The sequence below is a fragment of the Tamandua tetradactyla genome, chromosome 16, assembly GCF_023851605.1.
Source record: "Tamandua tetradactyla isolate mTamTet1 chromosome 16, mTamTet1.pri, whole genome shotgun sequence".
Classification (NCBI taxonomy): domain Eukaryota; kingdom Metazoa; phylum Chordata; class Mammalia; order Pilosa; family Myrmecophagidae; genus Tamandua; species Tamandua tetradactyla.
Window position 1 is genome coordinate 30,183,091 of NC_135342.1, and position 27,710 is coordinate 30,210,800.

General features: G+C 52.1%; 1 protein-coding gene across 1 annotated transcript; it reads right to left on the bottom strand.

The window, feature by feature from the left end:
* Positions 1-7,546: 7,546 nt before the first annotated feature.
* On the bottom strand, positions 7,547-19,994 carry ARHGAP33 (Rho GTPase activating protein 33). The gene is made up of 21 exons (XM_077132077.1): positions 19,869-19,994; positions 17,767-17,864; positions 17,603-17,687; positions 17,130-17,210; positions 16,887-17,024; positions 16,358-16,450; positions 15,664-15,786; positions 15,499-15,576; positions 15,348-15,414; positions 15,203-15,262; positions 14,959-15,111; positions 14,773-14,875; positions 13,480-13,624; positions 13,317-13,399; positions 13,130-13,237; positions 12,196-12,341; positions 11,403-11,556; positions 11,173-11,318; positions 11,019-11,093; positions 9,290-9,973; positions 7,547-9,197 (listed from the first exon to the last, which is right to left on the bottom strand). Exons 1-21 carry the CDS (start codon positions 19,872-19,874, stop codon positions 7,930-7,932), a joined length of 3,894 nt encoding a protein of 1,297 aa, XP_076988192.1. The 5' UTR covers positions 19,875-19,994; the 3' UTR covers positions 7,547-7,929.
* Positions 19,995-27,710: the final 7,716 nt, after the last annotated feature.

Sequence of the window (27,710 nt, forward strand, 5' to 3'; positions counted from 1 at the left end):
ATTAGTTTTTCTCCTCCTTTTCCCTTCTCTTCTCCTTCTGGGACACCCACAACACGTATATTTGTGCGCTTCATATTGTCATTCAGTTCCCTGATCCCCTGTTCAATTTTTTCCATTCTTTTTCCTATAGTTTCTGTTTCTTTTTGGAATTCAGATGTTCCATCCTCCAATTCACTAATTCTAGCTTCAGTCTCTTTAAATCTACCATTGTAGGTATCCATTGTTTTTTCCAGCTTTTCTACTTTGTCCTTCACTCCCATAAGTTCTGTGATTTGTTTTTTTCAGTTTTTCTATTTCTTCTTTTTGTTCAGCCCATGTCTTCTTCATGTCCTCCCTCAATTTATCGATTTGGTTTTTGAAGAGGTTTTCCATTTCTGTTCGTATATTCAGCATTAGTTGTCTCAGCTCCTGTATCTCATTTGAACTATTGGTTTGTTCCTTTGACTGGGCCATATCTTCAATTTTTTGAGCATGATCCATTATCTTCTGCTGGCGTCTGGGCATTTAATCAGATTTCCCTGGGTGTGAGACCCAGCAGGTTGAAAGATTTTTCTGTGAAATCTCTGGGCTCTGTTTTTCTTATCCTGCCCAGTAGGTGGCGCTCGTGGCGCTCGTGGCGCTCATCTGTCTGTGGGTCCCACCAGCAAAAGGTGTTGTGGGTCCTTTAACTTTGGAAAACTCTCGCTGTAGGGGGGGGGTCGCCAGCCGAAGCGGCTTGGGGGAGTGCCAATCCGAATCTCCCACCGGCCCGGGGATCCGCGCGCAGGGAGGGTCGCCGGCCTCCGCGGCTTGGGGGAGCACCTGTCCAAATTTCCCAGCCGGCCCAGGGTGCCAAGCGTGGCGGGGGGGCACCCACCGCCGCGGCTTGGGGGAGTTCCTATCCACCGTTCCCAGCCAGACCGGGAAGCCACATGTTTGGAAGGGACCCCGGTCGCCATTCTCTGTGACTTGGGGATCTCCGATCCAATTCTCCCAGCTGGTCTGGGGGGCCGCGCGTGGGGGGGGGGGCGCCAGCTGCCGTGGCTTGAGGGGACCGCCTGTCCAATTCTCCCAGCTGGCCCGGGAAGGAGGGAGGAAGGGACTCCGGCCACCTGCCGCCCCGGCCCGGGGAAGCCCGTGCCCCTCGGTGATCTCACCGGAGCGGGTTCTCTCAGCCAGTCAGCCGTTTCAGAATGGGGTACGCTGTCTTCTTGGTCTCTGTCGTGGCTCCAGGAGCTGTTCTGTATTGTTTCTACTTCCCTAGTAGCTGTTCTGGAGGAGGAGCTAAGACTCGCGCATCTTACTAAGCTGCCATCTTCTCCGGAAGTCCCCTCTGCTGTCATTCTTGATAGTAAAGGGAATGAGTCTATGTTTCTAGGATAAGGGGTAAATATATTTATAATTTATATATATATATAAATTATAATTAAATAAAATAAATATAAATTATCCTTATATTTTTACCCATCTGTCCATACCCTGAATAAAAGGAGCTTCAGGTTTTCACAATCACACACACACAAGGTTTTCACAATCACACAGTTGCATTTGTAAAAGCTATATCGTTATACAATCGTCTTCAGAAATCAAGGCTACTGGAGCACAACTCAGCAATTTCAGATACTTCCCTCTAGTCGCTCCAATACACCATAAACTAAACAGGGCTAGCTATGTAATGCATAAGAATAACCTCCAGGATAACCTCTCAATTCTGTTTGTAATCTCTCAGCCACTAAAATTTTATTTTGTCTCATTCATCTCTTCCACGTTTTGGTCAAGAAGTCTTTCTGAATCCCTTGATGCTGGGTCTGGCTCATCCTGGGATTTCTGTCCCACATTGCTAGGGAGCTTTTACGTGCTTTTTCTGTAACTACTGAGCCACAAATGTGGCTTATTATATTCATAGATTTTTCTTAGGTTGAGTCATCCTTGCTTTCTGAGGAAAGACCAATTGGATTACCCCTGTTCTAGTTTGTTAGCTGCCAGAATGCAATATACCATAAATGGGATGACTTTTTAAAAGGGGAATTTAATAATTTGCAAGTTACAGTTCTAAGGGTGAGAAAATGTCCCAATTAAAGCAAGTCTATAGAAATAACCAACCTAAGGCATCCAGGGAAAGATACCTTGATTCAAGAAAGCCAGTAAAGTTCAGGGTTCTCTCTCAAGCAAGAAGGCACATGGTGAACACAGGGTTTCTCTCTCATCTGGAAAGGCACATGGTGAACACAGCATCTGCTAGCTTTCTCTCCTGGCTTCCTGTTTGATGAAGCTCCTTGGGAGGCACTTTCCTTCTTCATCTCCAAAGGCCGCTGGCTGGTGGACTCTCTGCTTCTCATGGCTATGTCGTTCTGTTCTGCTCTCTCTGAATCTCTTTTTCTCTGAAATGTTTCCTCTTTTATAGGATTCCAGCAAACTAATCAAGACCCACCCAAATGGGTGGAGACACATCTCCATCTAATCCATCTTAACAACCACTCTTGATTGAGTCACATCTCCAGGGAGATAATCTAATTACAGTTTCAATAGGGATTCGAAGAAATGGCTACCTTTACAAAATGGGATTGGGAGTAAACATTGGCTTTTCTAGGGTACATACATCCTTTCAAACTGGCACACCCCCCTTATATTTCTTAGGATTTCTGCATGTATATTTATAAGTGGAATAGATACATAATTTTATTTGCTGGTTATGGAAACTCTCATTTGGTTTTGGAATGAAGGTCATACCAGTCTCGTAAAATGTGCTTTGCCTCTTTTTCTGTTTTTATTTTAAGGGAACAACTTGTATGAGATTATCGTGTCCTTGAAATGATTTGTATTTTAAGAAGATCCCTTTGTGGGGCAAAGTGAATGCAGAAAACCAGTTAGTATGTCACTGCAAATGATGGTTGGCTATTGAGTTGAATGGGGCATAAGGATGATGAGTAGATGCGGTATTCAGAGGTTCCTGAAGGGTCATGCGTGGAGGGATTTTGAGACAGAAACCAGGTCGGATTGGAGCAGCCACGCAATTGATGAGCCATGTCAAGTACTAAGTTGTGGAGTGCAGCTGGCACACCATGCGTTCACCCTCTTTGGGGTAGGACCTGGAGGAAGAGGATCCCTGGGATGATGAGAAGGGAGATCCAGGGCTTGGGGCAAATTAGGAGGGATTGGGAAGCAGAATCTGAGCAGGATGGTGGGTGGGGTGGGTGGGGTGAGTGGAGATGGTAATACAAAGGAGATTGCACCTTGGGTTCAGTTTTTGGATGCAGTGTTCAATAATAAACTTGAGAGATTTCCTGATAAAATCCAGAGTGTTGCTTTTCTTGAAGAATTGGATGGGGCACTATGGGGCCTGGGTTTACAACACTGAGTAAGAGCTGGGTATAGGCTCTTGTTAGCACAGTTCACTTGATGCTGGCTACTAAGGACATTTGGGTGATTTTGACATCACTAGGTCAGGAGGTGGATGTTGGTGTGGCAGATGGCTGTCATCCCTTATTCCAAATCTATGGTCCTTATGGTGATCCCAAGAGCATTAGCTTGAGATAGATTCTGAGGCAGAGTTCCCAGGAGCCAGAGGATGGGAATTCCAGGATACAGAGATGGAACCTGAGGTCAAGAATCACCCAGCCAAGGAGGGAACATGGAGGCTGGGGATTGGTATGGGCGTGATCCACAGTCTCCCAGGACATCTGCCCCGAGGGTATGGGGAGGGGACAGTCTCCAGCCTTGCCATGTCTCAGTTGTCCAGGTAGATAGTGAGAACTCTGCTGGGCAGACGGGGCTTTTCCTTTTGGTACTCCTGGGCCACAGCTCATCCATGCAGCTCCTGCTGGCTTTTGGTGCCAACCCCAACCAGTGAGTGACATGTGGCAAGGTCCCTACACTCCCAGGACCCTGAATCTGAGCGTCTGAGAACCAAGGCTGTCTTCCCCAGAGGTCTCTCTCCCTAAGTCCCGCTCCCCCTTCCCACTTCCATTCTCTGGTGACACTCCCATCCCTTGGTGACCCCCCTTGTCTCTCAGTTAACCTGTTCTCATTCCCCAATGACTCCTCCCATTCTCCTGGTGCTTCAACTTTCAAAGACACCTTTTGGTCTCCATGACCTTCCCAGGTTCACAGTGACTCCTCCCATCCCCAAGTTCCCTGTCCTGCCACCTTCTATCTCTGTCCTGTCCCTTTCCTAATCTATTCCCAACCCTCATTGTTCCACTGCAGCTGCTGCCTGGATGGCAGCACACCAGTGCATGCGGCAGCCTTCTCGGGCTGCAGCCTGGTGATGCAGCACCTGCTGCAGGTGGGTGGAGACCTGTGTCTGCGGGACTGGCAGGGCCGCACACCATGGGACTGGGCTGAGCAGGGTGGTGCCAAGCAGAGCTGGGAGCTGAGCAGTGGCCTGGGCAGACAGGGACATTGGGACCAGCATCTCCACCCCCTCCCAGCCTCAGCCCATGGATCCCATCCAGGTGCTGGAGCTATTGCAGCTCTGCCACACCCACATAGCAGCGCTAGTGCACGGTGGAGAGTGGACATCCACTGCACTCCTGGGCAAGTTGCAGGCTGGCTCTGGGCACAAACTGTGTGGCCCCTTGTCCTCGCTGTGGCTGGTAACAGGGATACCCCTTGCGGACCCCAAGGAGTTGCTGCCCGCCCAGGGTGAGCCTGACCACACCTTTGAGAGCAGCTACCACACCCTCATGGCCAAGTGAGAGTTAGCCCCTGCTCAGCTCTGGGGAGGGCTTGGGTAAGACTCTAGCTCACCTAGCTCCCATCCCCCTCAGTTCCCAAGTCTCAGACCTACACACCCTCCTCCTGTCCCCTTCCCCAGCCTCCTGTGGAGGGGCCACCCCGTGACTGTGCAGCAGGTGAAGGCACCTGGGACCCCACCTGATGTGCTGCTGGCTGACCTTCAGCATTGCAGGTACCCTCACCCACAACTCCTGCCTGCCCGGCCACCCAACCCAAGTGCTGCAGAAACAGATGGCCAGAGAATGACCCGGGTTAGAGGGGCCAGTACCTAGCAAGGAGTCCTCCTGCTGGAGTGACCCCCACACAAACACACACACTGGGGAGTTCTGAGGCTTGTAGGCCTTACGGAGTGGGTGAGCATGGGTTGGGGCACTATAGACAGACAGTGTGATCCTGGGTCTCAGGTTGCCCACTTGTCTTTTGACTGGTACAGACTGTCTGCCCCTGGCACGAAGTGGTCTGTGTCCAGGAGCAGCCCCCATCTTGTGTGGGTTGGGGGTCTCCTCATAACCTGCTACCCTCCTGCCCAGCACCCTGCACCACCCCAGTCTGTTGCTGCTTATGGCTCTGAGCCCCGTGGTGGACGTGTTGGGGCTGCGCGTCCTCTTTGAGCCTGTGTGGTTGGGCTCCCTGTATGCAGTACTGCATCCACGGGGACTGAGCAAGGGGGCATCCCAGGCTGTGCCGGGCCTGTCACCTGGCCTCCTGTTGCTGCAGGTGCTGGAGGCCCTGCTGTTCCTGCAAGACCACTGGCATACTCACGGCAGCCTCAGCTCCCATACTGTGTAGCTGGTGTGGCCAGACCTCGCCAAGGTGGGCAGCTTGGAGCACGGGCATCCTCTATGCCAACACTGGCTATGGCAAAGGTGGGAATCTGCCCTTCCCACCTGCCCCCATGGCTCTGACCAGTGGCCATCAGCTCACCAGGCCCCTTGGGCTCCACAGGCCACAGCAGGGTTGCCCCTAGGGAGGCCTAGGCCCAAGGTTGCCTCCACCCCCTGAACTGTACCCATGGTTGCCACTTGAGTTGATCTGTGGTGACATGCCCACCACCACCTCGGATCTCTACAGCTTGGTAGAGAAGATCTTCACTGGTGAGTGACGCTATACCCAGTTCCACTGAGGCACCCCATCATTTGGGTCCCCAGTCATGCTTCCCCCCCCCCCCCCCCAGGAGACCTGTCCAGGGCTGGGAGAAAGGGGCCTGAGCTGAAGGCCAGATTGCAGGCAGGTAAGAGCCTGGCTCTGGACCCCCTGGTGCCAGCCCCTACCAGCTCCTGGTTCAGACTGGGTTGGGCCTAGGACCCACTGATCACTGGGGCAGCCTGCAGAGTACTTTATACCTGCTGCAGGAGGCCATGGCCCAGGTACAGGACAGAAGGGTGGGGGGCAGGGTGTAGCTATGTGGAGTGTAGGCCTATGTCTCCACGCCCAGCCTTGTCTTCACAGGTCTCGGCTCATGAGGTGAGCTCTCCAATGGACTGGGCCACGCTGGGCCCTCCATCCCAGGGCTCCCTACCAGGTAAAAGGGCAAGGAGGGAGTGATGGTAGGTACTGAGCACAGAGGAACTGTGTTCCCTCCCTCTCCCCTTCCTTACTATAATCAGTTGGTTTCATCCCCCAGAGATATCGTACTATGAGGTGGCTTCCAGAGCCAAGACTCCACTCAGACCCAGGTTCCCTGTGGTGCCCCCGGGCCCCATCCCATCCCAGGTTGGAGCCAGGGCACGGATATACAAGACCAATGGGGCCACGGGGCACCCGGGAAACCCATTTTAGCTCCCTGCTATCATGCTTCACAGGCCCCAGTGGCTCCAGAGGTCACAAGCCATGGCAGGGCCCAGAAGGGCACAGCCTGGAACTCAGGCAGCAGCTTCACTCTAGGCAACAGCCCCCGCACCGACCTCAGTCCCTGCTGTCGGCTGCAGTCTCGGGAGACCACAGCCAGGGTTAGCCTGCACTGCCACCTGGAGCCCAGCTCAATGGTATGGACACCAACAGGGCCCTGTGTGACTGTCCCCTTGCTAACCTGGGACCCTGCCTCCTCTTCAATCAAGTTCCCTGATGTCTCTCCTCTGATGGGTGACTCATAGAAACCCCTAGCTGGGCTGTGACCTCTGACTAGCCCTACTTCCCTGCTGAGCCCCAGAACTCTGTGGAACAGCTTGAGAGGAAGTTCTTGACCAAGATCCAGGCCCTGCAGAGGCTTCTGCCTCACACACACAGGACTGACCTGACAGACTTCCAATCCATGAGCCTGCCCCCTACCCGATGACCGACAGGGAGGCTACACCATCCCTCTTGAAGGATGGTGGTAGGGAAGACCATGAGGGCAGGTGAAACAGGGAACCCTGAGTCCGTTTCCTGCCCCATCTCACCTCCTCAGGCCCCACCCAAGCCCCATGGCCACAGGGTGGCAGTTCTAGCCCTTTTCTCCTGGAGGTGCCCAGCACTGAGTGGATCAGAGGAGGTCTCTTCTCCAGCCTACAGAAGTAAGAAAGGGGACCCTGGAGAAGGGGAAAACGCTGGGCCATTCTTTCATCCCTGAGGTAACCCTAGGTCTACCCCCACCCCACCATTGCCCAGTATGGATCTGTTGGAGGAGATCATAGCAGAGCTGTGAGGTGGATGCCAACCCTGAGAAGCCCAGCCTCAGTTCCACTCCTGACATAGATTTCTAGGGTGACAGACCCCACCGCCGACCCTGCAGAGCCTCCTAGAAGTCCCTTCCACCGTGCACCTACCCCAAAGGAAATAAAGCAATAAAGCAACCCATCTGTGTCTCTGCCTTGTAATTCACTGAGCCTGTCTCTAGTGTGATACCAGCAACAACATTTTCACTGTTTTTATTTATTAATTTTGTCAGATGGTTTAGTGGGGTGGGAGTGGGGTGGCGGATGGGCAGGAGCTGCCCCACTCCCCGCCCCTGTGCACAGGTCAGAACATGCTGGGGGCTCCTGGAGGGAGAAGGAGGTCAGGGTATCAGCCTAGTCCCCTCAGATTTGTGTGAGGGCCCCCAAGGTGGAGGATGGTTGTGATAGGGGTGTGTGTGCCCTTCAGTGTAGGGCAGGGGAGCTATGATTAAAAGTTAGGGACCCACATCAGAAGCAAATTACAAAGTCAGAAACCTGGGGAAGGGGTCAGGAGCTCAAGAAAATACAAAACAAGGGGTAAAATTGGGCCAAGATCCAGTGAGGAATACCCAACTCTGGCTTAGCAGTAGCTTCGGGTCTGGCCCTCAGAGTGGCGGGACCAGCTGGGACTGGGATAAGGGGGTGGGAGACCAGCCCCCTCCCCTCCTTGACCCCCATTCCTGTACAGAGACCCTCGGAGGTGCTCACTGCCCCTCCCATAGGCTGGTGGGGCTGCCCCATAGAGCATAAGAGGCTCAGGTGGGCCCCAGGGTCCAGGCAGCCTATGAGGAGGGTGGGGGCCCCAGGGTGCCCGCTGTTTCTGGGGAAGGCGGGGGACTGGGGGTCCAGGATCTGAGCGACTTCGAGGATGGGCAGGAGGAGAGGAGGAGCAAGAGGAGGCAGGTGAGGGCCCCCGGGGCCCCAGGGCTAGGTTGACATAGAGGGGCTCAGGTCGGGGGAAGCGCCGGGCAGGGTGCTGGGGGGCTGAATAGCCAAGGTGGTCAGGGGGTAAACAGGAGGGAGGGGGTGGGTAACTGAGCAGGAAGTCAGGAGACCTGTGAAGTGGTGGTGATTGGCCAAGCACTCCATATGAGGCATTGAGCCTCTCAGGGGGCATGGAGCGGAAGGGGCTCCAGGACCGGGTGGGGCCACAGTACGGAGATCCCTCACCACCCCCAATTTCATAGTATAGGTTCTCTCCCCTGTCAAGTGATGCAGGGGGACCAAAGGGTCTCCTCCAGACTGGAGCTGAGGACGTAGGCTGGAAGGATGGGGGGCCACTCAAGGGGTAGAAGCCAGGCTTGGGGGCCCCGAGGAAGGATGGTAGACACTCCCGGGGGGCTGAAGAGAAGAAGCTGGGGGTAGGACCCTGTAAGGGGACAGAACATGGGGGCTGGGCTACCGTTCCTGGTGCATCCCTGCATCCCCCAGCCACTCTGAGTTGCTGGGTGCCAACCTGGGTAGGGGTTCTGAGTCCCCTCCTTGCAGCCCCCATGGGCCGCTGGTTTCTCACCAGGCTGCCATCACTTTGATGCCTTGGTAGGTAGGGCGGGGGTCCAGGGGTCCAAGCACCTTGGGGGGCTAGGGACTGTGGGGGTGGCCCACTCCCTGAGGTCCCTGGGGGCTCCCCACCTACCTCCAGGGATAGTGAGTGGCGGAAAGGGGAGAGGGGAACAGGTGGAGTGCCCCCATGCTCTTGCTGGCCCTGTTGCTGGGCCACTTGCTGAGCCCGCTCAGCCAGGGCCAAGGCCATGAGGCGTGCTGGGTTCTTGGGTGGTGGAGGTGGAGCCCCCCCAGGCCGCAGGAGGGATAGGGGTGGGGGCAGCAGTGGTGAATCCATACCAGAATCTAGACAGGGAGGAACAGAAAGGAAGGTCAGCAGAGTCCTGGGTGTAGCCTCAGGGGTCCATGAGGGTGTGGGTAGGCTGAGCAGGACTCACCATGCCGGTCTTGGAGGCCCCGGGGACCAGGCAGTGACAGCTTGCTGGAGATCTCCCGCTGGCAGGTGTCACTCAGCTGGGTCTCGGCGCCACGCAGTAACAGAGGGATAAAATGGGGTCGCAGGCCTGGGCCAGGGCTGATGGCTGACGGCAGAGGCGGTGATGGGGTGACCGAGGCAGGTGTTCCCCCTGCTCCCAGTAGCTCTAGCACGGCAGGTGGCACTGATACAGCCAGGGGCTCAGAGATGTCCAGCACAATGGATGAGGCAGGACTGGCTGGCCCACGAGGTGAGAGGGCCTGAGGGGTGGCCTTGGGTGGGAAGGCAGAAGCAGGAGCTGGGGGTGCCGGGCTGGCAGGTGGTGCGGGGTCCCCTGGGGTGGGGCTGCTGCAGCAAAAGGTAAGGGGATCAAAGTCAAGCCCCCGGAGCCCCTCCAGGCAGCGGGGTGGGCTAAAGTCCAACTCATCACCATCATCTAGCCAGGCTGAGGTACGGTGTGAGGGGGACCCGGAGGGTGCGCCCAGCTCAGCTGCTGAGGACTCTGAGGAGGAGGCAGATGAGGAAGAGGAGGAGGAAGAGGAGGAAGTCGAGGACAGACTCTCGCAGGAGCCGGCAGGTGCTGGGCCCACAGGGAAGGCATCACTGCTGGAGTGGGGTCGCCGTAGCCTGTGCAGCCTCTGGAGACCTGGAAGTGGGGAGTGGGAATTTAAGGGTCAGACCTTTACATAACCACACACAAGTGAGGACAGGACGCACAACTTAGTAGTGACAAAAGGAGGCCCTTCCCTGGAGAGGGGCACAAGGGCTGTGAATCCACAAATTACAGCTCAAACTCTTGGGTGATGAGGAAAATGAATATCATGACCATGGAGAGAACCATTCCACACCCAAAGGCAAGAAATAAGTCTGACAATTCCAAAGGCTCTCAGGAACAGCTCCTGGAAGTACAGGGTGGGACAACCATCTTTGGAAAGATTTTCTTTGGAAAACAACCGATCTTGTCTGGTTCAACAGACTGTGCACACCCTAGAGGATAGCAAGTGCGCTCCTGGTCACTAGGAGGAGCGATCTCCCAGGAACGTGGGTGTACTAGGAACTGGTCATAAGAGCCCCCAGTCCATGGGAAGAAGAATGGGTAGTCACATGTGGAATATTAGGGAGCAATGGAAAGTGGCAAGCCTGAGCTACATGAGGGGTGGAGGGGAGTTGGTAACGTAAAGGGTGAGTGACAAAGTCAACCTTCACACACACGATAGCACCATTCTTATGATACCCTTAAATAAAGTCTCAAAAGTGAGTAGAAAGGACTGAGCAATATATTCCTCTACATCTGCATGTTATCAAACCTGAAAATCAAGGCGGTGATAACCATCAAATTTAGAAACCTCTGGTAGGGAGGCCCAGGTGGGAAGTTAGGGAGCTCACAGGTAAGGTATTGGGGCTCTTTTGGTTCTGGGGTTGGCCTGTGAGTTCAATGGGTGTTCATTCTATTATTTTAAAGTTTTCAAAAGAAATTAATAAATAAAAGACTTTTTTAAAGGGTCCTGCATAGATCAACGGTTACAGTGTGTCGTGAGCCAAGCATGCTTTATCCAAATCATTTTACTAATGTCCAGATTAAAAATTTTTTAAACTCCAAGACCCCCAAATTTGTAACGGAGCATTTGGAGGTCAACCCCAGAATCTCATCCTCTCCACCCGGGCACAGGTATGGCCCACCCTATGCTCACCAGCCCCGCTGGCCTGTGATGACAGAGACTCCTCGCTCTTGGCTGATCTTAGCGTGACCGCGTCAGTTCGGCTGCCTGTGAAGAAAGGCAGGGGGTCACGGGAGCACTCCACACCCTATCACCCCCACCCCACACCAAATGCCCAGCCTCTGACCTGAAGGTTGTGGTGGGGCCCGGCTGCCCCCCAACCAGGGGAGAGGCTTCTTTCGGGAGGCACTGGGGCCCCGGCCCAGTGCAAAGAAGGTCTTCCAGCTGCTGCCCCCTAGCTTCCGCTGTTTCTCGCTTCTCTCCCTTTTCCTTCTGGGGTTTGGGTGAGACACAGAAGGCAGTATGAAGAGCCCAGGCCTCCAGGCCAGCCCCTCCCCTCTCCTAGCACCTCACTACCTTTCCACAGGTGAAACAGGGGCCTTGGAGGTTGTAGGCTCAGTAGGTGTGCCCAGCCGGACCTGGGTGCGAGCCTGAGCTTCCTCCAGCGTCAGCAGGCGAGTAGAGGGGCCACTGCCCGCAAGGGACTTAGGCCTGGGAAGGAGGCAGCGGCCTGGGGAATGCGGAAAGTGGATAGCTATCAGCCCTCTGGCCACCCAAGGCCACAGGCAAAGCCAAGCGCTACAGCCCAAGCCCCGGCCCCGCAGCGTGCCCACCCGGGCTGGCAAGGCAGGGGGCCAGGGCAGGTTGGGCGGGAATGGGTGGGCAGCAGGCAGGTGAGGAGGAGGAGTGAGGCAGAACGAGCTGATGAGGAGGCAGCTCCCAGCAGCCAGCGAGGGCAGCGGCTCTGGCTTCAGTTACCTCGGGCCAGAGGGCCCTCCGATGCGCTGAATCCTGACTGGGCTGGGGTCCAGGGCAGGGCAGGGAGTCTGGGAGGGGTGAGGGTGGGGCCAAGTCTGGGGACCTCCCACCTCCTCCCAGGTGGACCCATGGCCCTAGGCGCCCCCAGGAACTACAAAGGGTGAAGGAAGAGCAGCATCCGGGCCAAGAAGTGGGGATCCTGAGCGGAGGAGCTGAAATGAGAAGGAGGCTGGGGCGGGGCAGAGTGGGGGGGAAAGGCCGGGGCTGGGTCCTCAAGGAGCTGGGAGGGAGACCCAGCTTCTATGTGGTATGAATAGGGGGCTGGGAGCCCATCTGCCCTCCCACTGACACAGAGAGGCAATGGTCAGGACACAAAGGAGGGGTGGTGTACCTGCAGGGTCGAGGCCAGCAGAGGCAAAGGTGTCGCTGAACAGAACGTCCACGTGAGTGAGCAGGAATTCCACCACCACTGACTGCACCCGAACCTCCCGGAAGGCCGCTGCCCCACCCAGCCCCACTGACTCTAGCTCCATGGACCTGGAGGGGGGCAGGAGGAAGGCCAGGTGCTTTGAGTCCCAGCTGGCAGGTCTGGCTTGGCAAACAGAAGCCAATAGAAGCCATGACTGTCTACTCAACACCTTTGACTTCAAATGGATCGCATCTAGAACTGGGCTCTCAACCTTCCCCCAAAACTGCTGCTTCTCTACTTTCCCCATCTCAGCCAATGTGGTCCTGTTGGTGGCTCAGCCCAAACACCATGGGGTCATCCTTGACCCCTCTCTTTCCCTCTCAACCACATCCAGTCATCGAGCAGACACTGTGGGTCCCACCTACAAACTCTTACCCAGGATCTAAACTCCTTTCCCCTGGCTGCTCCTCTGGGTGAATGCCAAGGCCTCACCATATGATCCCATCTCCTCTCTGACTTCATCATCTACTTCCGTTCAATCCTGTGCTCCCCCCACCCCCCGCCCTTTCTTACTCAACTCCAGCCACACTGGCCTCCCTGCCATTCCAACACACCAGGTACAATCCCAGTCCCTGCCCTTGCTATCCCCTGTCTGGCTTGCTCCTCCCCAGATGTCCACATGAGCTCTTCCTTCACCTCCTTCATTGTGGCCCTTCCTGACTCTCATCTAAAAACATCATGCTGCCCTGACCCTGTTCTGTATCTTTCTCCTCAGTACTCCTCACCATCAGACACCACCCTGCACTTTTCTCACTGATGGGTCACAGTTGTGGGGGCAGCTCCTGGGATGGAGAGCAGAATAAGGCTGCCCTGTGGCATGGAGCTAAAGAGACAAGCTGGCTCACTGCCTGCTTACCGCAGCAGGTTGGGTGCCCAGACGATGGCTAGATTGCGGGCATGCATGCTGGTGTTGGCACTGTGTCTTGCCATGCGGGCCAAGTGCCTCAGCAGGTACTCCAGGGTCCTGGGGTGGGAGCAGAGGCAAATACCTGAGCCTTAACACCCTAGGGATCCCACCACAGCCCAGTCCCCTCCTGGCTTACCTGTAGTGAGGCGGGGGCAGCTGCTGGATGACATCATGGACCCGCACTAGGCGCTCCTCCTCCCCAGGCGCTGACATGGCCTCCTGGGATGGGGACAGGCACGATGAGAACTGGGCCAGAAGTATCCTAGCACCCCTTCCACCTGGCCCGGCCCCCTACTCACGCTGAACTTTCCGTAGAGCTGGTAGGTGAGCAAGGGGTTTGGCAGCTCTCGGAAGTAGAGCTTGCAGAGGGAGGATACACTGTGGATGTCCTGCAGGAAGGCAGGGCCAGACAGTTCTGGAAGCCTCTCACTGTCAAACTCATGCCTAAAGCCACCAGGCAAAAGAAGAGAAAGATTCAAGTCCAAGCTCATCCACCTGACTGTGTTTCCTCTACAACACCCCAGTGCCCACAGGTGGATGCAATCCTCTTCCCCAGAACCTCTCTGAACTGCCCACCAGGAATGTGTGGCAAAGATGAGTGTATCCTATTTTACAGGGGAGGACACCAAGGTGCAGGTGGGAGATGTACCTTTACATCTGTGTATACCTTTACCCAAAGCCATCGGACTCCAGAGTGTGACCTCACTCCTACCACAAAGGAGTAAAAAGTTCACATAAAAGCAGAAGTATCATAGCTTGTGGGTAAATGCTCCTATCTACTAAGACCTCTGGGCCTTATCTTTTACTGTCTTCCCCAGGCCTCATGCTCTGACTTCACGGCCTCCTGGCAGTTCCTTGCTGCTGCCTCACTGCTTCCACCTCCTAGAAGATTATGTGTGCTGAATCTCCTGGGCTCAGAACCCTCTTGTAGGTCCCTACTTGGAGTAAAGGCCAAATCCTAAGAGTTATCAGGAAGGCCCTGAACAATCTGCCCCTCATGACTTTTTGTACATCATCTCCTACCACTTTCTCCTTTGCACTGGCTATTGTTTCTACTGTGAAAACTTTTCCTAGGATATCTGCATGGCTATTCCCTCGCCATCTCCAGAGCTCTCCCATACAGAACCTTCCCTGCCTCCCACCCCCAACCCCAATTAAAAATGCAATACTCCTCCCTGATTCATTATTATATTCAAGCTCAGTCTATTTTTCTTCATAGTACTTGTTACCTTCTAGTAAATGATCACGTCTTGGCTAGTCTCTCTCTAGCAAGTGAGCCCCAGGAGGACAGGGGTTTCTGGTTGTCTCATTCCCTTTTAGGTGTCCAGGGCCTAGAAGAGTACTTGGCACATAGCAGGTGCTTAGTGAAGGGAGATCTCTCTGCATAGAGAGCTAACTCTACTTTTCCCCTTCAGGTCTTAGCTGGGGTGGCACCTTCTCAAGGCAGCCCTCCCACTTCCCTACCTCAGTCCACTTCTACCCTATGCCCTTCCTAACTTTACTAACTTTGTGTCCCCAATACATGGCACAGGACCTGAAAGAAAGATGGTACTCAGTAAATGTCTGTGAAAAGAAGGGGTTAGTAGCCTCACCGTAGCCTCTGGATATTGGAGGACACACCCGAAAGCCGGTAAATTCCATCCACCACGCCATGGGCCTCGATAAACTCAGAGCAGCAGCGCAGTACCTGGGGCACTGGGAGAAAGCTGCAGGGTCAGAGCTGGGCAAGCTGTGTCTGGGGTGGGAGGGAGGGGAAGGCACTTTGGCCGAGGACTCACCATCCTGGCCTGAGTTGCTGAGGTGCTCTCCAAGGTCGCAGCCGAACACCCTCTGCCGCAGGATTCCCCGCTGCCGAAGCCGCTGCCAAGAAGGGCGGGAGCGCATAAAGGTACGGAGGAGGCCAGCCAGCTTTCCACGAGGTCGGGGCACAGCTGTAAGGGCAAAGGTAGGTCACACAGGGTTAGGGTAGTCACTGGCCAAGAAGGGCAGGGAGACAGGGGCCTGGCTTCTCACTTCCATTACCTGAGGTCAGAGAGGAGATACCCTGAGGAGCTGGGAGGCCACACGGGGGGCCATCAGAATCTGTGGGTGAACAGGGGGTGGAAAGGATGGACAGTAGGCAAAGGATGCAGGAGGCCCCCGCCTCTACCCCATCCATGGCACTTACCTGCCTTTAGTCCAGGACCTGGTCGCTCTGTGAACAGTTCTACACACTCACTGGGGAAGAAACCGACCTGAGGAGGATTGAGGGTCCGTGACTAGGCTACCCTAATTGGCACAGCACTCAAGCCTCACTTGTCTACTCAAGTCAGGCTCACCTGGAAACCTCGCTTGCCCCGCCACCAGCTTCGGTCTTCTGTGGGTGGCATGTCGATCACTGAGACAATGTCTCCCACCTAAAGTGGGTGGGGGGAGGAGGAGGAGGGTCAGAGGGATAGCAGTAGTGGGGATGCCAGCTGGAGTCTGCTCCCCCACAGCCTCACCTCAAAGGACAGCTCATCGGGTGCCTGGGCTGTGTACCGTTTAACCACATGGGCGGCAGCCACTGCAGGGATGTTGAGGGAAGCCTCTTCACTGAGGAGTAGTCGCCGACCATGATTGTCCAGCTGAGACAGAGGGTAGATGGGAGAGGTGAGAGAAGGTAATGATAAAGGCACAGAAGTTTCCTCCATAGTCAATGACTTGTCCCCTACTTAAGATCGCCTGGCAGGCAGGGCTATTGGCCACCCCCCTCAATTCTTGCCCTCTCCAAAACAAACCCCATTCTTTCCCCATACATGTCTGACTACTATCCTGCCCCTAAGTCCTCCCCATCTACCCGTGTAACCTCATCCTCCATGGCATGCACTGCATGTTTGCTACCTAAAATCTCTCTGGTTTAAACTACTATTAGCTAGCTGTTATGTGAGTGATAGCCAAATCCATTTCTACCTGATATACCTTTAGATCCTCACATCCCTACATCCCAACACCCACTAACATAGATACATACTCTCCCTCCCTCCTTCTCTCTTGCTCTCTCTCTCTATCAGGCATGCACCCACACAGACACTAAAATACCAGTGCCTCCTCTACTCTGGCTTGTTTCTTTCCTTGCCTACAGACACCCCCAGCCTGGTTCCTGCTCCTCCGACACTCCTTCTCCTCCCAACACCAAGTCCCCCTGCTGGAACCTACCTCCATCCAGGTGAGCACAGGCCCACAGTTGAGGTTACTGTCCACCAGTCCTGACAGGGTCTCCAGGTACTGTAGCAGCAGCGGTACCAGCATCTGGGGACAGGTGGTTAGGGTAGGCTCCTCACAGCCTGTGAGGCAGCCTGAGAGAGACCCCCTCATCTGCCCTCCCACACTGCCCTTGCTTGCCTCCCTCTGGTCAGGTTCAAATTCAGTCTGGAGGCATGGGTGCTGCCCAGCTGTTAAATACTAAAACAGTGGCAAATCGGTTTGCAGACACGCTCTCCCAAGCTTCTGAATGTTTCACAGTGGTATGGCCACATGGACAGTCCCAGGGAACCCCCTGGACCTTCCCCTGGTCCTGAAACTAAAGAGAGCTTCTAGGACCTTCCTGCAGTTCTAGGACCTCTCTATCCTGACTGGTGGAGACTCAAACCACACCAGTGTTTAAATATTTATCTATCTCCCTGCCTTGATGAGGACACATGGTTGATGAGAAAACACCAATGGCTGGGGACAACAAACAGGTTACCTGGGCAGCTCTGGCACCCTCTGGGGGTGGGGGAAGCTCTGGGAGGCAAGAAAACCTCCGGTCAAATATGCACCGGTGAAGATGGGCATCCAGGGAACGGAAGTCATCATAACTGCGGAGGACCGGCCAGGAGCGGCCCTGTGGGAGTAGGAGGGACAGAAGAGCACTGTGGTCCCATTACACTGAGCTGAGAACCATGGTAGGCAGTACCTCAGACTAGATAAGAGGCAGGGGTGACCTCACCTGACAGGTCACTTGCACCCCAAACACCAGCTCATTCTCTCCAGAGAGGCTGGGGCCTTCACGCTCTGGAGATAGCAGGAGCTGCAAAAGGAAGCAAAGGCCCAGACGAAGGCCTCACTTTTGTCCCACTCCTAATCACTCCAGGCTGGCACTATTTGAGGACAAGTCTGTGTCTCTCACAGGGAGAACCAAAGGAACCTCCCCAGGGACAGGGCCTGGTGATATCTCAGTCAGAGTGCAGGACCCCAGCACAGAGCAGATATCCAATAAAAAATTGTTTTTTAATGAATAAAAGAACAGATGAATAAACGAATAAGCAAGAAGCTATTCCCTTTTGCCCTGCAACCCTTGCCACTGACTGCTCAGACAGATGGAGTAGCGAGTCCCAGGGATAGGTTTCAGGGGCAAAGTGGCTGACACTGCTTCAGGAGGGTTGGGAGCTTATCTTCCCACCAGGGGCAAAGTCCCCATACCTGAATGTGGCCAAAGTCAACATTCTCATAGTGGAAATGGGCACAGTCTGCCAGCCGGGGGAAAGGCCCTCGAGGAGCTAAGAGCCTAAGAGACATGTGATATGTCACCAGTGGTTCCTACATTTGGCCCACCTCTGAAGCTGAACCTCTCCCTCACCCCTCACCTCTTCCCAGGCTTTCCCTTCACGCTGGGCCCCCCTGTGGGGGGCATTGGCTGCACGGAGCCCTCTCCTGGGCCATCCAGGCTGTCAGTACTGCGAGCCTGCAGAACAAGAGTGAAGCAGAGGCCCCCAGAGATGGAAGCAGAGAGACAATGGGAGCATTGTTATCTGCCAGCCTGGGCCCAGAGGCCTGGGTTGCTCAGTACTCTTACCCGGACCTCAGAGTAGGAGGGTAGGTCAGAGGCTGGGTCACAGGGAGGTAAGAGCTGGGCTGAGGATGGGTCTGCTTCTCCACATGTGGTCTGCAACGGGGCTAGAGGAGCAGGGTTTGAGGGCGAAGTGGCCGAAGGCAAGGCAGGTGCATGGGGAGACAGCACGCTGGTCCCATCCCTCCCTGTTTAAAACTCTTCTGTGGCCCCCACCTCCTATGTGTGCCTCTTAACGTTTTAAAAGATGTCTGGACAATCACAGCCCCTCATCTCATCAGTCTTTCTGTTTCCAACCTCTCCTATCCTGCCAGCTTTTCTTCCAGACCAAGCCCCAGAAACATTTGCACAACACACAAACCTGTCCCCATCTCACTCTATAGATCCTAACCTCCAATGGCTCCCTGTTGTCCTCAAGATAAAGTCTGAACTTCCTGGTCTGACATTCTGGGCTTCCCTGAGGTGGTCTCTGTTTACCTCTCCAGTCCCATCTCTCCCCATCATCCCCACTCTGAGCGTTCCTCTCTGTGAACTTCTACGAGTGCACCAAAAGCACCATCTTCTCATTTTCTTCTAGGCTTTTGCACAGGTCATTCCCTCTGCCTGGAACCCCTTGCCCCATCCTTTCACTAAGTTTGCTCTTCCTCATCCCTCAGGTCTTAACTCACACATGCCCTCCTCAAGAAAGTTCACCCTGACCCTGCAGGTTGGGTTGGACACTTCCTCTGGGCTCTCTCTAACCCTTCATGTTCCCTGCCAGGATGACTGCCTGTGCTTCCCCCATTACAGCCCTGACCACTTTGAGACATTACTGGGTTGTGACCCTCCCAGGAGTAGGACCCTGGGTTGATTTCCCAGCACTGCCTGGCACAGAGTGAGGGCTTCTCACAGGCAGGATTGTTTCAGATTCCTCTCTGGGTCCCCAGTGCCCAGTGCTAGCTGGGGCTGAGTGGAATCTGATGAATAAATTAACCAGCCACCAGATGGGGATTTCCCAGGCTGGGTTCTAGCTTCTCCCTCCTGCGTGTCCTTACAACCCCAAGTTCATCCCGGGGCCTCATCCTGGGGGCCCTGTGCCCCTCCAACCCATGAAGCTCCTCAGGGTAGGATGGGACCTCATTTTCTCTGTGCCTGGAGGAGGCCTCAGTGACTGTGTCTGTTAAGTGAGTGAATGAGCGGGTGAATGGGCGAATGAGCAGGAGCAGTCTGATGAAAGAGGGCCATGGTGGGGGAGGGGGATGAGGACAAGAATATGGAGAGAACCCTAGGACCAGGCAGGAGGTACAGTACTGGCTTGGGAGTTGAGTGGGTAAAGAAGAGAGGAAGGGCTGAGAGGCTGAGGTAAAGCTGATGGGGTTGGGGGTGTTCAGATAGGGAGGAGATGGGATGAGAATGAGGAGGGAAGAAAAGGGTCAGGCTGAGGATGGAGTCAGGTGGGGGTGGAGCTCAGGATGAGAAAAAGGGGCTGGAGGTAGGAGAGGGAGGCTTGAGGAGGAGGAGGCCAGGCCGGGGAGAGAAGGGGATTGGGATGAGATGCTGAGGGCAGCGCTGGGACAGGGGCTGGTAAAACACCCAGAGGTCTCAGCAGGCCCCTGCAGAGGCCACTTGTGGGGAGGGGGTCATTCCCTGGACCAGTTCCTCCTCCTCCCCGAGCCCCCGGTCCCCGACCACCGTCACCCCTGTTCAAGGCTGGGATGAGGATGCGCGCTGAGGGGGCGGGGCCGGGGTAAGGTCTCGGGCCCAGGACCTGGCCGGGGCCGCTAGGGACCGCGACGAGGGGTGAGGGGCGGCGCAGGCCAGGAGCTCGGGCGGGGCCGGGGGCGGGGCACGTGGGGCGGGGCCGCGCGAAGACGGACGGCCTGACACGCGGACAGACGGACAGCCGTGTGGGCCCCTCACCACCATGGTCGCGTAGCCTCCTCAGGCCCCGGCCGCGCTCGACCCCTCGCTTGTCCTCGCCGCCGCCGCCGCCGCCGCCATGGCGATACAAAGGGGAGGGCGCGAGCCGCGCGCGGGCGGCTGTAGGCCCCGCCCCTAACGGCTGCTCGAGGCTCCGGCGCGCTCCCTACGGGGGCGTAGGCAGCAGGGAGGCGGTGCGGCTTCTCATTGGCTCCACCCGGAAACCTTAAGGCAGTGCCCCGCCCACCTGGCATCTTCATTGGCTTCGTTTTGGGTCACATTTCGGGCTCCATCCCTTTGGTCCCGCCCCTCCCCGGAGTTTGACAGCACCGCGCCCACGGCTGCATTTCATTGGCTCTCATCCACCTCCTGATGAGGCACACCCCCGTGCTCTTTATGCGTTGCCTCCGATATTTCCAACGTGAAGCAATGGATCCTCTCCTTAGTCCACTATCACGGGCTATTCCTCTGACACTCTCCTTTGGATTGTCCCATGGTCTCAGAGATTTGCCCTACCCCAAGAGGCGGGCCCTGTGTGTGACAAAGCTCTTTCCAGGAAGACTCATTGGTCATGCCAATGAAAGGTCACGCCAGGGCTCTCACCTTAGAAGGTATGTCCTTGGCCCGTTCATTTGTTCATGCAAAACCTCTGATCTCTTAATTTGTGGATATATCAGTAAACAAAACAGAAGAAGATATACCCCTTTGACATGGAGCTCAAAAGCTAATGGGAAGAGGCAAACAATGAACAAAATAAATATTTTTAAATATAGGCTGTTAGAAGGGGATAGGTGCTACCGAGGACAATTAAGGTAGGATTGTGGTAAGGGAATGCTGAGGGAAGGGTCAATTTGCAGTTTTAATTAGAGTGATCAGGAAAGGCCTCATGAAGAAGATGACGTTTGAAACAAAGACTTTAAGAAAGTGAAGACTTTAAGAATGTGGATATCTGGTGGGAGAGCAATACATGCTAGGGGAACAGCAAGTGCAAGAGAGTGGGAGTGTTGGAAGAAGAGCAAGGAGACCAAGGTGGCGGGACTGGCAAGAGGGTGGGGGAGATGAAGTCAGAAAGAAAATAAGAGATCACATAGGGCCTTGTAAGCTATTGTAAAACTTTGGTTTGTACTCTAAGATGACAGCCATGGGAGGGCTTTGAGCAGAGAAGGATGGAATCTGACTTGAATTTTTAACAGGATCCCTTTGGCTGCTACTAGTGAACAGACTGGAGGGTGGAGGATGGAATCAGAGTCAAGGATGAGGTTCCTGCAATAGTTAAGATAGGAAATTGATGATGGACTAGTACCAGTGAAGGTAGTGAGAGGCTTTGGTTTCACTTTTGAAGGTACAACTGATATGATTAATATGGGAATGAGAGGAAATTGGACTGAGTGACTATTGTCTCTTAGTTGTAAGTAAGAAGTGCTAATGCCTGGGTGCCCCTTCCACGCATTGGCATAGCCGTCTCTGGTTGGAGTGGAGTGGGGGGATATATAAATGCTTGCAAATGCCTGGTTAAGCAACTTCTGTTTAAAAAGTCTTGTTCCTATTATGTTTATGTTTCTCTAAAATGTTGATGTTCAAAAAAATGCAAAAGTAGATTGCGCTCGGATGTCACCATCTGAAATTTGCTTTGTTTGCTGCAACTAGAGACTTCTCTTAAGGCTTCTCTCCATTGAGTGAGCACCCCTAATTTTTTGAGTTCATTAGTGCAGAAATAAAAACACCCCTCAAGTGGGAAACAAACAACTATGTTGACTACCACGAAGGAGAGGTTTACAGTGCTATACGAGTGTATAGTGGGGCCTTAGGGAGCTTGGACTTATTTCCACATCTTGAACTTGCTGACCTCACCACTCTCATCCCAGGGATTTCCTACATGTTGTTCCCTCCCCTGGAATATTCCCCCCATCAACCACTGTGGTGGTTTTACAACATGGCTGTAGATGCTTTGACATTCTTTTCATCAAGATATATGGTTTTTTTTCCCTCCCCTTGAATCTGGACAGGATTGTGACTGCTTCAACCAATAGAATACATTGAAATTGATACCATATGGTTTCCAAGGGTAGGTCATAAAAGGCAAAATAGCTCCTTCCTTGTCCATGGAAATGACTTGCTCTGGAGCCACTAGATGGTAAAAAGTGAGACCATGCTGAGGCAACCAAGCTTTGAGGAAGCCCAAGCCACATGAAAAGACTACATGTGGGCATAACAGTTGATGGACCCAGCTGAGCCCTGCCTTTGAGTCATCTCAGCTCTGGAGCCAGGCAGGTGAGTGAAGAAGCTTTAGAGGATTCCAATGCCCAGCTGTCAAGTCACCTCCATCCTTTGTGTCTTTCCAGCTGAACTCCCAGACCTCTTGCAGGAGAGACAAACCATTTCTATTATGCTCTGTCCAAGTTTCTAACTCATAGACTACATAAGCATAATAAAATGATTTGTTCTATGCCACCAAATTTTAGGGTGGTTTGTTACCCAACATGAGTAATTAGGGTGGCTCTCTTGTTCACTGGTTAATTCCTAACTGTCTCAGCTTGAGTGACATTTCCTCAGGAATCCTTTCATCCCCACTAACTCCCCAATCAGATCAAGTTCTGCTATTATAAACATCTTTTATAGAGCTCCTTTCTTCTTGTTGATTCCATTTCAACATAAATGTATGGTTTGTTCAAAAGGCTGAAAACACTTACCATGTCTGTGACAAGCAGAAGTGGCTTTTAACAGAAATCCATCCCATCCTCCCTTTTTATAACTGTAGATATCAAAACAATCCTGTTACTATATTCTCTTCTTCATTTTACTATGAAAAGTTTGCAGTGTACAGTGTTTTTGTTTCCTTGGCTGACAAAGAAAATACCATACAATGGGTCAGCTTAAACTATGGGAGTTTATTAGCTCACGGTTTTGAGGTTAGGAAAAAAAGTCCAAATCAAGTCATCATCAAGGCAATGCTTTCTCCCCAAAAACTGATCTTCTGGACCTGGCTGCTGGTGGTCCTTGGTCTTTAGCTTATCACATGGCAAGGCACATGGCTGTGTCGCCTGGTCTCTCCCTTCTCTTGCGGGTTCTCTTGATGTTAAGCTTCTAGCTTCTCCCTCTGTGGCTTTTTCTGTCTCTGTCTGAATCTCATTCTCTTATAAAGAACTCCAGTAATAGAATTAAGACTCATCCTGAAGTAAATGCATCAGAAGGTCCTAGTTACAATGGTTCACGCCCACAGGAATGGATTAAGTTTAAGAACATGTTTTTCTGGGGTACATATAGCTCCAAAGTACCACATACAGCAGAGTTGAAACATGTTACAGTGGAAACCCATATATCCACCACTTAGATCCTACTATTAACATTTATTATATTTGCTTTGTCTCAGATCTGTCCATTACTCTATCATCCATCAATCCACTTAATTTTGGGATGCATTCCAAGTAAATTGCAGACTTTGGTACACTCTCCTCTAAATACATCAGCACACATATCTTTAACTAGAATTCAGTATTTAAAATTTTTCTTTTGAGGTAAAATTTACATACAATGAAACATAAATTCTATGGAGTTCTGACAAATGCCTACACCCATGTAACCCAGATCCCTCCCTGGCATGGCAGCCAGATTTTTTGCTCAGGGCTCTAAAGCAAGTGAGAGAGAGAGAGAGATGGGGGTGGGGGGGAGAGAGAAAGAACCAGGTGGAAATTGTTTCACCTTTCCTACTGCAACTTGGGAAGTCAGGAAGCATCACTTCGCCTGCATTCTATTTGTTGAGGCAGTCCCAGAGGCCCAGCCAGTTTCAAAGGAAAAGGAAAAAGACTCTACCTCTTGATGAAAGTATATAAAAGTATTTGCAGGCATATTTTATAGGAATAGAAAGCTTTTCAGTTGTCCAGACAGGAGGTGATGGAAGCCTAGACTGCAGTGGAGGCCAGTGGAATGGGGAGAAGGGGTTGAATTCTGGGCAGGTTTTAAAGGCTGATTTGCTGCTCGACTGATTGTGGGTATGAGAGAAAAAGAGTCAAGAGTGACTACGAGGCTTTGAAGTACAGGGCTGCCATTGATGGAGGAGAACAGGAGTGAGTTTGGGGGAAAGATTGGGAGTTTGGTTTAGGGCCTATGGAGTTGGAGATGTCTCTTAGACTCTGGGTGGAGACAAGCAGCGGAACATAGGAGCCTGAGGTTCAGCAGTCAGGTCTGTGATGGCATAAAATAAATTCTATTTGGTGCCTTGCCAACCTGCCTGGCCTAGTCATAACACCCCACTAGCCTTGCCCTGGGTGTAGCTAGCAAGGCCTGTACCTCAACATGGTTTGGGTGCTAAGAGTCACCTCTGACTTCTCTGAATGGCCCTTGATACTTCTTCTCTGAAAGCCACCTTGCCTTTTCATGCCGCCTAATTTACTAGTAAGGCAGTTTCCTCTATATGGCTTGAGTAATAAGATGCTGCCCTCAGCTTCTTCAAATGGTCCTTGTCGCTTTCCTTTTGTACACTGTATAGTCTGAAACTACCAATCCCCAATATTCATGGGAAAGTCCTATCCCTCCCCTCTAGATCACAATAAAGGTAAGAGCCTGGGATCCATGTGTGCTTCTGCACACACACACATACACACACACACACCATGGACCCTCGCAGGAGCCTAGGTTAGGTAAGCCAGGAGGGCCCTTCCACCGCCCTCGTTCTGTCCCCTTGCCCTCCAAAGCCTCTGATCTGATAAAGCTGTTCTTTCGTGCATTCATAGTTAGCTGGGTATCTGTGTTTGTGCCTCATCACCCAAAGAACTTTCACATAACATCCATAACAATTGGTGCAACAAGCCTGGTGATTCTATGCTGACCGACTGCATCTAGGTGGGATGGCCTGCGCATAGCTCTTGCTTTCCAGCCTGCTGCTCACTTGGGAAGGCTCACCACTTGCTGGTGTTCCTTGGTGCTGCTTAGTTTACCTTTTGTATCTACCAGGTGTTGCCTAGGTGACCCACCCCAAATTGTAGTTGTATTAACGATGGACCTGCAGAGAGGCACCAGCTGGCTCCCTGGAGACTGCTTAATTTGGTCACTGGCCTTATCAGGACAAGAGGGGAACAATGTGTCTCAGTTGCTCAAGTGCAAATTGACATAAATTAATTAACTATTGTTCTGCAAAGATGTGGAGGCACACTTAAAGGAGGGGCCATTTCCAGTTCTGCTTAAGGGGGAAGATTCGTGGGCCTGCCTTTGACCATGGCAGCCAAGTCACCCAGAGGCGGCATTGTATTGAAATAGTATCCTTCCTTGATCCTTCTGTTTGAGCTGTGTCTTCTAGCCCTCTTCCACGGTATTTATAGTGTCTCTGGCTTTAAAGACTATCTCCCCAACCAGAGCACATGGGGAAAGGGAATACTCCTGACTGGGATAATGTGGCACCTGGCTGGCCAAAGGGACCCGAGGAAAGGTCTGTGTCTCTTACGTTGCTATTGTCTTCACTGCTGTCACTTTCCATCCCCTGACTCCAGGGGTTATTAAGGGTCCAATCTTTGGGTAAGGACCCTAAGCTTCTGAGGTCAATTGGGACATCTTGGAGAGAGAGGTGGTAGATATAAGACAGGGCAGAGGGACCCTCCCCCCAAATTTTGACAGCTGATTGGTTGCTAAGGGGTTCGAATTATTACCTCCCTCCCCAAACTGGCCCAGGAGATGAGACAATTAGCAGGCGTGAACAAGGAATCTAAATAACATAACTAACTCCAGCACCCTCCCAGCCTCTGGCCTCTGTGCTAAAGTCATCCTCAACCACCAGGATCCCACTATATTTAGAAGGGAGGGGCGTGGAGCCATGAGAGTCCACCTAGCAAGAGACCTTTGGAGATGAAGGAAAACACCCCTAGGGGAGCTTCTTGAAACAAAAAGCCTGGAGAGAAAACTGGCAGATGTCATCACATGCCTTTCCAGTTAAGAGAGAAACCCTGAACTTCATCGGTCTTCTTGAATGAAAATATCTTTTCCTGGATGACTTAGATTGGACATCTCTATAGCCTTGCTTTAATTTGGACATTTTCACAGCCTTAGAACATGTAAACTTGGAACATAACAAATTCCCCTTTTTAAAAGCCAAAATAATAATAATAAGTAAAAGGGAGACAGGCTGTCTTCATACCTGAGACAAAAAGACCAATGATAAAGAGGAAGTAACGAAACTCCTGTATAAAATAGGAATAGTATATTGAGTATATCATTTTGATAAAAATTTTGTTCAGGAGGACAAGAAAAGTGCCGAGAGTCTTTAACATAAGGTCCAAGTTGCCACTCTTATCCCCAGAGGGAAAGAGAGAGAGAAAAAAAAAAAGGCAATTAGTTGATATTACTAAACACTCTGAGTCCATCCCCTATTGACTAAAAAATAAATAAATAAATAAAATAAAAAAGAGAGGCATACCTGTATACAGAATGTGTTACCACCAAGACAGATGCCCACTGGAAAACAATGAATGAGGCCTGAGTGTTAATTTAGAAGATTGAGATGACACAATGAGCATAGCATTTCTAAAGCATTCAGACAAAAGAGACTCAGAATTTTTCTCTGGCCCTAGGAAGGCCCCCACTTGACACTGAGTCATGGAAATTTTTCTTACAGTAATGGAAAATTTTCTTGCAGGGAGCCCCTCCTGTCAAATTACCAGGGAGCCTTGCTCAGCCTTGTGAGCAAGGCTCATACTCAGTACTCTCAGTGAGGCTGTGGGCGGGATAGGGCTACTGGCAGGACCTGAGGGGCCTCCATCAGTGTCACAGACCCTGGCCTATCAAGCCTAGTATCCTGCATATCACAGGTCCAGTCCCCTGCCTCCTGAGAGTAGTGGCCATTGGAACAATTCTAATTAAACAGCTACCCCAAGTGGTGGCACTTTTGTTCTTACTTCCCCCCCCTACCCCCGTAGATATTGATGCTTTAATTGTTGCCTAAAATAAGATCACATTTTTTTGCTCCCTTCATGGGTCATGTCAAATGCTCCCACCAGTACAAAACTGCCCCTTGTCAATAAAGGTGATAAATGCCACAATATTGCCTGAAACAAGGTACTGTGGGGCTCCGACCTATAAATTTCTTTAAACTCTCTACCAAAGAAGGGCGATTACTCATCAGTTCTAACAACCATAATGCACAAATCCTGCCCAGCAGAGTTCCTCTTCCCAACATCACCTAATTAATAAAAGATACATGTAGGAGTATGTGCAGTTGCTTTACTGTGACTGACTTAGTCAATGTTCTACTAAAGGTGCCAATATCTCAAAAAAAAAAAAAATGAGAGACAGAGAAAGAGAAAAAAAAAATTCTCACTGCTACCTCCCAGACCTTAACAAATGGTCTTCAAAAAACTGCTTAACACACTAATGTTCACAGCAGCATTATTCACAATCACCAGAAGATGGAAGTAACCCAAGAGTCCATCAACTAATGAATGGATAAATAAAATGTGTATATATACTCAATGGAATATTATTCAGCTGTTGAAAGGAATGAAGCTCTGATACATGCAACAACATGAATGAAACTTTAAGACATCATGTAAAAAATGAAATAAGCCAGACACAAAAGGACAAATATTATATAGCCTCACTGATAGGAAATAATTAGAATAAGCAAACTCATAGAATCAGAATCTAGAATATAGGTTACCAGAGGATGTGGTGGGAATGGGGGATAGGAAGTTAAGGCTTAAAACACACAGAGTTCTTATTTGGATGATGGAAAGGTTTTGGTAATGGATGGTGGTGATGAGAGCACAACACTATGAACATAATTAACAGCATTGAATTATATATTTGAAAATGGTTAAAGGGGGGAATTTTAGGTTGTATACATGTTACTAGAATAAT

What these genes read in the sequence shown, in the direction of transcription:
- ARHGAP33 (XM_077132077.1), bottom strand. An exon ending in AGCTCTACGGAAAGTTCAGC is followed by an intron (nt 13,400 to 13,479) that starts GTGAGTAGGGGG and finishes TCCCCATCCCAG; the next exon opens with GAGGCCATGTCAGCGCCTGG. An exon ending in GGCCCCACCACAACCTTCAG is followed by an intron (nt 11,094 to 11,172) that starts GTCAGAGGCTGG and finishes CTTTCTTCACAG; the next exon opens with GCAGCCGAACTGACGCGGTC.